Source organism: Neophocaena asiaeorientalis, unplaced genomic scaffold, assembly GCF_003031525.2.
Source record: "Neophocaena asiaeorientalis asiaeorientalis breed wild unplaced genomic scaffold, Neophocaena_asiaeorientalis_V1.1 scaffold366, whole genome shotgun sequence".
NCBI lineage: Eukaryota > Metazoa > Chordata > Mammalia > Artiodactyla > Phocoenidae > Neophocaena > Neophocaena asiaeorientalis.
The window spans coordinates 19,392-29,782 of NW_020173680.1; the positions used below are offsets into that span (position 1 = coordinate 19,392).

At 42.7% G+C, this 10,391-nt stretch overlaps 1 protein-coding gene across 1 annotated transcript in view; it reads left to right on the forward strand.

The window, feature by feature from the left end:
- Positions 1–10,391, forward strand: part of FRMD7 (FERM domain containing 7) — a 42,532-nt gene that overhangs the window by 18,336 nt on the left and 13,805 nt on the right. The window contains 4 exon segments of the mRNA XM_024750027.1: positions 1,646–1,750; positions 2,549–2,591; positions 4,630–4,663; positions 7,188–7,285. Coding sequence (XP_024605795.1) covers positions 1,646–1,750; positions 2,549–2,591; positions 4,630–4,663; positions 7,188–7,285 — 280 coding nt within the window.

Consider the following 10,391-nt stretch of genomic DNA (forward strand, 5'->3'; position numbering starts at 1 on the left):
GACTTTCCACATAAAATCAAACCCCCTTTCCCTCAGCTCTCTCTCCAGGCGCTAAGGATGCAGTAGCTTTCACCCTCTGCATCCTATTTGCATTTAAAAATAGGACCCTGGTTAACCCTCATGAATCTCAGCTGGTGGAGCTTTGGACTACGAAACCAAGTGGAGAGAAGTCCAAGGGAGAGGGGAGCATTTTGGGTCGTTGGGGGAAGGGGATGGGGGAGGTCGCCTTCCTGGAAGCTATTAAATACCAGATGTGGGTTCTGTTCCGTGTGGGACTGCCTTGAGGGAGAGGGTGGGGTGTGGGAGGAGGGTGGCTGGACTCTCTGACCTCTCAAGGTTGGCATTAATTCTATGCGTCGGTGATTTCCAACTACATTTCCCTGCACCCAGCTTCCTTTGCAGCACCAGAGGCACCGTGTGACTTGGCTTTAACTAGGGGTTTTCAGCAGCGTGTCTTTGTGCCTATCAGCTAGGGCCCAATTTTCCCATCATCGTCCTCCCTGCAACTGCAACCCTCGGCCTCAGCAATGCTGGCTGAAGATCAGCTCCAGCCCCACTCAGCTCATAGAGATTTTCACAGAGAGCTCTTCACAGCTCCTATTCTCAGAGAAGCCTGAAAAAGGGACTGTTTTGTGCTCCCAGTGTATGCGGGCTTTATGAAGAAAAAAAAAATATGTGTGGCCTTATGTGAAAGGAGTATGCTAGATGCAGCTATGGTGGGAAAAGCTGTAGAATGAAATCTCCTCGCGGAGCTCGGAGGAGGAAGTTGGTCAATTTCATGTTGGATCAACCAACATTCAAGACCCCTAGTATGTGCCAGGCTCTGAGTTAGACCTGGTGCGTAACAAGACAATTAAAGCAAGGCCCCTGCTATGAAGGAATTCAGTCTAACGGGGAACATAGACATCCCGTGTGAGAAGTGCCATGTTTGAGGTAAGCAAGAGTGTTTGGGAGCACGGAGGTTGCCCTTGGCTCCAAAGGTCTCCCGGGGAGTGGCATCTGAGCTGAGTAGGAGGAAGCCAAAGCAAAGAAAGGTGGGAAGGGCGTTCTGTGGAGAAGGAATGACATGAGCAGAGGCATGGAGACATGAATTTACTTGACATGTGGGGAAACATGAGCAGGCTGCGATTATTAGAATGGAAGGGGGAAGGGAAAGTGATGAGGCTGGAGGGGCAGGCAGGGCCACATGAGGGAAAGGGCCCAGCCTTCCTGCTAAGGAGTAGAGACTTTATCCTGAAGGGAGCCACTGAAGGATTTTAAGCAGGTCAGATTTGCATCTTGATTAAACTACCTGTCAATTTGGGGAAAATCTTTCAAATTGCCTGTGGGATGAATTGATGAAAGAATTCCACCGAAAGGGTAGATTTGCAGATCTAGCCATACGTAGTTAAGTGCAAGGCTGTCTTTTTCCAAGAGGGTTTGTCATTAATCTGAGGCTTTTTAAGAGGTACCGCTAAAACAATCTACAGATAGATGCATGTATTTGTGTGGAAAACTCAACAACATTTGGGAGGATACAGGGCCTGAAAACAGTGCTTAAAGGAAACTGAAGAGAGTCTAGTTGCTTCTACCCTTTACCCCACACTAGAGCAACAATATCAGCTTAGGATCGCAAACTGTGCTATGGTCTCTTTGTTTTGTTTAGCAAAAGTCATCCGGGAAGGCGCTGTTTAACCTGAGTTGCAGCCATCTAAATCTTGCTGAAAAGGAATATTTTGGATTAGAATTCTGTAGCCATTCTGGAAATAATGTAAGTTGGTTTCATTATAGGGTTCTTTGTGTCTAGAATTGCTTCTAAATGCAGCTTGCTGCTAGATATGCAGGGTTCAAACCCCCAACTGCAAAAGGAAAAACCATTTAAACCCTTGCAAAATGAGTGGATTTAATAACTATCTCCCCTCCTTGTCTATTAAAAGTCACCTCAGTTTGCCAAGCACAAACTCTTCCACCCTCTGCTCCTCTTTTGCCACTGTGTGAAGAGGTCTCTGTGCTTTATTCTGACTTTCCAGAGGCTGGACCTCAACCTCCAAACTGAAGACTCCTAACCTCACCAGTAGTATTCGGGAATGCTCCTTGCCTCTCTCTCATCCTAACATTTCCGATGTTCTGCCCGCTGTGTTCTGCCTTGGTGGATCTGTTATCTGGCTCCTTCCCAGAAAGCCTCATTATGATTATTAAGCTGGCATTTGGGGGCTGTAGGATTCAAATGTGGAGCCACGTGCCTTCATTAGTCTTTGTGGCAACTAATGAGCCTTGTATATGACACCTCTGTCATTCTCCTGAGGCAGGGGAGCAGTGACTCAAATGTCAACAGCAAAGAATTTATAGATCAACAATGTGCACTGTCATTGGGAAAATAGAATGCGACAGATTGAGTGTGGTGGAAGCACAGCATTTCTTTGACGTTGCTGTTTCTTACTATCTTTAGAAGTCTAAAGAGTCTTGATATTTGTTTGTTTCATGTTGACTTTAATCTGCTATCAAAAAAACCAAAAAAAACAATACTCAGTGCCATGTTCTACCAATTCTTTCATTAATGTTATTACAGGTCTGGTTGGAACTTCTGAAGTCCATTACAAAGCAAGTAAAAAGTAAGTATGGAAAATCACTTAAGGAATAGAATTCCCAGTTACAACTTGAAAATATTTCAACAATACCACACTGTTCCTCGCCTTAATATAAGCGGAGAAAAGGGCTTTGATGTATTATTTTAATCCTTCATCCATCCAGTAAATTTAGCAATTTAAAAAAATCATTTTAACTTTGCCTGAGATGAGGAAAATCAGGCTGCTGGATCTTTGAGTAAATTTCGAGAACCCTGGTAATGACAGCACTCTGTGGATTGGCTCTAGGAATACATCTCTGACTCTAGACCTGTAAATCTTCGAGCATCCTTGATGTCAAGCAGCAATGCCATTCACCTTCTTCCAGGAGGTCTTTCAGTTTAATCCCATCACAGACATTGAGCATCCATTTCAGGTCATATTTGAGTGCCTACTATGCATGAAATATTCCCCCGAACCCTATATGTCACAATCTAGTGTGGTGGTTCTCAAATTTCAGTGTGTATTAGGATCACGGGCCGGGACGAGGGGGCAGTTCTTGTTAAAATGCATATTGCTGGGCCTCATCCCCAAGTTGGGGGCCAGCAACCTGCATTTTTAACAAATTCCATAGCTGCTTCTGCTGCAGGTAGATTTCAGTCCACACTTTGGGAAAGGCTGCTTCGTGTCACTTCCCCCTCCTGCTCTCTGCGTGTTGGTGTCTCCCACAGTTCTGTCTTTTCCCACTACGTATTGATAATCTGTCACATGATCCCAACAGCTTCCCAACTGACTCCCCCCAATCCATCATGTACACTACTCCCAAAGGGAACTATTGCAAATACAAACCTGACCACATCAGTCTCCTGCTTAGAAATGCTTCCATGACTCCCTATTGTCCTTAGAATAAAGTCCAAACTCTTTAACATGATCCTCAAAGCACCAGACTCTGCCTGCCTTTTCAGCCTTTACCTCTGCCTCTGACCACTTCATACTCCTACCTCTCCTAATTTGAACAAAACTAACTTCAGGTGTGGGCTTCTCAGATAACAACTATATTAGAATTTCAGATCAACAAAGACTAATTTCTTTGTATAAGTATGTCCCAAGCAATCATTGTATATCTGAAATTCAAATTTAACTGGGAGGCCTATATTTTTATCTGCTAAATCTGGCAGCCCTACTCAGATGTCAGCTCTTCCAGGAAGGCTTCCTTGACCTCCTCCAAACTCTTTTCTCCCTCTTGTTCTTACCCAGTACTCGGGGCTTATAACACTTTGTGGTTCTGTGATTGTCTGTCTAGGTGTCTGCCTCTTCTACCAACCTTTGAGTGCTTAACTGTATTTTTATTTCCAGGAGCCTCTAGTACAATGCTTAGCGTACAATAGGCACGCAACATATATTTACTGAATCAATGGTGTTAATGCTGCGTGTGTGTATTTGCTTTTGATACAGAAAGCTTCTTATTTTCAAATGCAAGTAGGAGTGAAGGCAAGTAGATATGTTTTCTTCATGTAGATTTTAAGATACACAGAGGCCTCAGTCCCTACTACTTCTAGTTCCCTTTATGAATCCTTGAGCCAGCTGATATTCACCTGCCTCTATAGCTGGGCCCTTCTCTCAGCCAGGAATGCAGAATCCCAAGTAGCAAGTGGTATATTTTTCTACATGGAACACTTCTTAAGAGAGGACACAGTAGGCCCCAAACGAGGCACATCTTTACAAAAAGAAACTCAAAGAAAGAGAAAGGAGGAAGAGGGGCAGGAGAACTTTCCCAACTGTTATCCACATAGAGGCACAATTCAAAAATAGCAACAGCTCACAAATGTGAAAAATTGAAATTTAAATGACAAGTCTGTGAGAGGGAGTGATGGGGAGAGGAGGGAAGAGGAGAGGGGAGTGTGTGTTTGTGTGTGTGTGTGTGTGTGTGTGTGTGAGAGAGAGAGAGAGAGAGAGAGAGAGAGAGAGAGAGAGAGAGGGAAGCCCTGTAACTGTTGTGATGGACATTTAAATAAAACTTATGGAGATATTGTGTTTTAAGATCCTAAGGAGGTTGTTTTCAAATTTATGGTGAAATTTTTCCCAGTGGACCCTGGACATCTGCGAGAAGAGCTTACAAGGTATAGTACTTGCATGATGCATGATGTTACTTAATCATTATTCTCCATGTATCAGGGAATGGGCTTCTAGCCTTCTTTGGAAGGCTTGGGTCTCAGTCACTCTCGGAGATCGTAAGAAGTTGGTGAGAAGGACGACCTGGCTGGTCCCCAGGGTTAATCTTCCAAAGGATAGGGACTTCAGGGAGAAGGAAGGGTGGTGTTCTTAAAGTGGTAACCAGCCTGGGTGCCCACGTGGGGGTTAAGCCATTAACTACTACAACAGTTAGAGTGTTTGCCTTCATTGCATCTGTGTTCTAATCAGAGGGCAGCTTGACAGCTAAGTTCCCTGCATACTGAGAACGGTTGTGTGCACATGTGTGTGTGCACGTTTGTGTGTGTGTATATCCCATAGGTAGAAAGTGATGGTGACATACACTTATAAAACCTTTTTGAAAGTAGAAAAGTAAAAAATATAAAAAATAATTTTATAAATTATTTTGCATAATTATAAATTATTGATATTTTATTATAATTATTAATAATAATTATTAATAATTTATATAAGTAAAATTTTGTATACTTACAAAAAATTAAAAAGCTAAAAAGTATGAAACATTTTAAAGTATTTTTATATTTATAAAAATGCCCTTTAAAATGACCATGTAAACCTACTTCTTCAAAAATACTTTGTCAACATAACACTCCCCAAACCTTACTCTGCTTTCTAGACTTTAGACTCCAGACTTCTACACATAGAAGGAATGTAAGAGATAATCTAGTCCAGACCTTTTGGTTTACAGATGCAGAAACTGGTCCTGGGAACTAGAGTGACTTGATCAAGGTCACAGCGTGTTGGCAGTTATTCTACCTGAAATATTCCCCATCATCACCTCTCCAAATTTGTGAGTTGTAGGCCCTTTTCCCAGATAACTTGATGTCTTGGTATCTCTATCAGTTTGCCTTTGCTAACTCATTTCAGTCGAGTCTCAAATTGTAACCAATTTTGATGGAGATAAACTTTCTCTGGGAAAAAAAAAATGAGAAAATCAATGTGATGATAAATGATTCATCAGCTGTTCAGAGGAAGGATTTGGTATTTGCAGCAGGCAGCTGCCTTCTTAACAGCAAGGAATGTGTCAAATGACAAGAAGGTTACTTTCTTTCTTGCTAGGAGTAAAATGAAATTCACATCCCCTTTAGCAATTGAGGCTGATTATTCCCATTTACATCTATATTTGAAAGCAGGTAATGGCAACGGTTAGACTTCCTTTATTTTTTCCCCATTGGTCCATTTGAGAATACTTAACTGTAGTTGACTTTACAAGGATGCCTTGATTGGGGCCACTATGTGAGTTTCTCAGAGTGGTGTGCAAATATAACTTTTCTAATGAATCATTTCTAATCCATTAAGAGAGATCACAATTTGAAGGATTATAATGAATGGCTTTGTAAATTAAATAATCACCTACTAATTCACCTGTTTTTTCCCAGTCTGCATTTTCATCTATCACGTGCAATTAATTCTGGTTCACCACATTGCTGTCAAGTCTTAATTGGTTTAAAAAAAATCTAGATAGAACTTTATTCAGAAAATTACATCTTATTTAGGGAAATGCCCACAGTAGATAGTAAGTGTTTTAATATATAAAATAAAACTTTGGAACCAATTTTGAACCAAGAGGGAACATAGTCGGCAGTAGAATCTTAATTATACACATCTTTTCAAAAGTTGATTGCCTTTGATAAGGGCTTAAAAGTGTGGGACAAATGCCATCTGTTTTGCAGAGTTCTGGATACCAATGTGTACTTTATGGGTCCCTGATTATCGGTAGGAAAAAGGGTAGTCTGGCTTCATTCCATTCAATATACAGTAATCCCATACCTGCTCTGTGCAAAGGGCTAGGCTGGGCTCTGGTGATATGGAAACGGTGGTCCAAGTGAAGGGGCAGAATCACGGCCTCAAGTTCTTGATTTCTGAAACACAGTCTTTTGGATAGGAGGCAGCCTAGAATTGAGAGGCAGACCTGAGGTCTTGCCACAGTTTCACTGTCTTGGGGTGATATGACTCTGCCCAAATCGCCTAACCTCTGTCTTTCCGTAATTGGAACATGTGGTGATGATGCCAGCCTTCTAAGTTGTTACGATAGTGAGTATTTGATAGCATTTTGTAAACAGAGCAGTACCGGCCTCCTGAGTAGGCTTATTCTTGCTGAATCTCCCTTTCTCTCTGGCTGGGTATGTGGCTTTGCTACGTGGCAGAAATCACCAGAGGATGGTTGGCCAACTCCCTCAAGTTGGCGGGAGGATTTGGCCGGGGTGATTCCTAATGGCTGTGAGGCCTGCTGAAATGCTGGATCAGCCGAGTTGTGGTCTAGTGCTGGTTAGGGGCCGAAGCAAAGCCTATGCATTACTCACCACCCCCAAGAGGCATCTCCCTGACTGGGGGCACCGTGTCTTTCTTGAAACATCTTGATCTGGGAGAAGGGAAATGCTTCTTTCTTGTTCCTGTTTCTTCCTCAAGAGATTTCCCCCCACTTCTTTGCAGGTATCTTTTTACTCTTCAAATAAAGAAGGATTTGGCTCTGGGAAGGCTTCCATGCAGTGACAACTGTACAGCGTTGATGATATCTCACATCTTACAATGTAAGTAGCAAATGTCGGCTTTGGGCCTATCAGCCAGCTAGAGAACCAAGCAAAGAGGTTGAGCACCCTCAACATCCCTATCATCATGTTAGCGCTTCTCTGTAGAGGAGAGAAAGCCTGGATGAGATATATAGAAATGGCAGGGTCCAGTAGAAAGAGGCTGGTTACTGTCGTCATTGAGATTTGGATTCAAATCCTGTTTGTACGTTCTAACTGTTGTAGCCTTGGGTGAAGTCCCCTCATCTGTCTTTGCCTGAGTTCCCTAGTCTTTAAAAGAGTGACAAGAATGCCTTCTCACAGAGCAGTTATGTAGATTAAAAGTAAATGCTGATTTTCTTCTATCTCGGTCTAACCTTGGCCTCCCACTGCCCCAGGCTTGCTCTCCAGGAGCTGGTCTGGACTAATCTGGGCATGGACTTTGCTAGGCAGGCCCCCACTCCCTCTGCTTGCCCCAGGATCCATTTCTGGTACGTGCTTTCTGCAGCACATTGTCACGTTTAATGTGATTCCCATGTTGCTCTTTATCATGATTCCAGAGAACAAAGCACAGAGTACAGCAGGTGGAGAGAGACTAAAAGGGAAAAAGGCCCCAGGCGTGTATTAGAGTTCCCCATATCCTAGCAGCCAAGTCCTTGGACTAGGCTGAGTAATGTAGGCAGGGAAAAGAGGCCCGGGGAACAGTGGGGCCTTTCCTGGGAGGGGGTGAAGCTGGGCACGTCAGGCTGCTCCTGTATCCCCGAGGGCAGGATTAAGGCAGCTGGAAATATTATCTCTTCTTCTAGGGCTGGCTGGACTTTCTCTCTCTTCTAGAGAGGCCGTCCAAGAATAGGCTGTTCCTTACTGTTCCTGAAGGATCATAACTTCATTTTTTTGTTTCAAAAGTTCATTTTTGACCTCTATCCATTGCCTTCCTGATAGTCCAGAAATGGTAGATTTCTGATTTCACTGGGAACTCCAGAATGAAGGGCTTGGATAGAGACAGTATATGAATCAGTGTTTACCAAGTGACTCATAAGTGAGACAGGATGAGAGCCCAGGATCTCAGGAAGGCAGTGAGACCAGTAGTTATCAGGGAAGGCTTATGGATGAGATGGCTTTTGCGCTGGGCCTTAAAGTGATGCATAGGAATTGGATATGTAATGATAAGCAGAGAAAGCAGAAAAGAAAAAAAGGTGATGGTACAAGAAGAAGTATATACAGAGGATGCAGCTCAAGTACAACTCGAGCATAGGGTCTGTTTAGGAGAGGTGGCAAAAAACTAAGCATCATTTTGAAGGGCCTTGAATGCCAAGGACACTAACTATATGTCCAGTAATTGTTCTTGCGGTGGGGTCGGGAGATGGGGTAAGGCAGGTGGAGAAAACAATATTGGAAGACTTATCCTTCTCCGTTAGCTGCCTGTTTAAGGCAGCAGTCAGAGGATTGGGGCTCCCCAGACAGCCTCTGATGGGGGAGCCCAATTTCATTCTTAATAGTTCAACATTATGGATTTGAGCATTCCCTAGTGGCCATTTCAGGCATAGCACAGAACACTTCAGCTTTTCTAGAGGATATTTTGTTTGTCAATAGAAGCTCTTTCCATAGAAAAAAAGCTAAGGTTTCAAGGAGTCAGCTCTTCACAATCCATCCAGGTAAGATTATTTCACTGGTTGCTAAGACAGTGTGCAGAACACAGCCAGGATACTCATTCGTTTGCTCATTTATTTATTCATCTAATATGTATGTTCTAGGCATTCAAGAACCTCCACATTCTGACCTCATCTGCTTAAATCTCTCTTACACGCCCCTCTGGCTCTAGCCAGACTCTTCCTCCCAAATACAGTTTGTACATTCCAAATGAAGCCTCCCTTTTATGAATGCCCTTAGTACAGTAACTCTTCTTTGTCATTCACTCAGCAAATTTTATTAAGTACCTACCACATGCCAGGTACTGGGAACATAGCAGTGAAATAAAAAGATCCTTGCTCTCGTGAAGCTCACATTTTGGCAGTGGAGGACAATCAGACCAAAATAAGGAAATATACAATGTAAGTTTGAAGGTGATAAGTGCACTGGAGAAAATAAAGTATGGAAGGGAGAGAGGGAAATTCGGGGGGTGGGTACTGAATTTTTAAATAAGGTGGTCAGGGTAGGCTTCACTGTGAAGGTGATAGTTAAACAAAACTTGAAGGAGGTAAAAGACCAAGCTATGCAGAAATCTGGTGGAAGGGAGTTCCAGGCAGAGAACATCCAGTGCAAAGGGCCTGAGGTAGGAGCATGCTGGGAGTATTCAAGAAACATTAAGCAGGCTTTGTGGATGGCTGAAACTGAGGGAGAGAGGGAGACGGTAATCATGGAGGGCCTTAAAAGCGTATAAAAGACCTAGGACATTACTCTAAATGTGATGGGAAGCCACTGTAGCATTTGAAACAGAGGAGTGAAATGATCTGAACTAGGTTTTAACTACATCATGTTGGCTGCTGTGGTGAAAACAGAAATTTGTAGCCATAGTGATCTAATGTACAGTTTAATAAATATAGACAATAATATTGTACTATAATTATGTAATGTGATAAATATTGCTACAATGGCAACCATATTGCAATCTATAAATGTATCAAAGTAACATACTATACACCTTAAATTGCTGCAATGTTATATGTCAAATTTATTCAATTTTTAAAAATGAGAGAAAATAGACTTTATGAGGGATGGTGGAAGTGGGGAGACAAGATAACAGACGACAGCAGGAGAGAGAGAGATGATGGTAGTTTGGACCAGCGTGGTAACAGTGAAGGTGCTCACACCACATGCCGCCTTCTATCACTAATGATATTTACTCATTTGTATGTCATAGGTCTCTTCCTAGATTGTTATAGTCCTGCGTGGAGAGAAAAAAGAAGCATGGTCTTATGTGTTTCTATGTTTTCCTTAGGGTCAACGTAAGGTCTCGTGCTTAATACTTGTGCTTAATAAACAGAAAGATTGGTATGTGTGTGTATGTGTGTGTGTGTGTGTGTGTGTGTGTGTGTGTGTGTGTTTAATTTATTTTTTAAAACAGCTCTATTGGGCTTCCCTGGTGGCGCAGTGGTTGGGAGTCCGCCTGCCGATGAGGGGGACGCGGGTT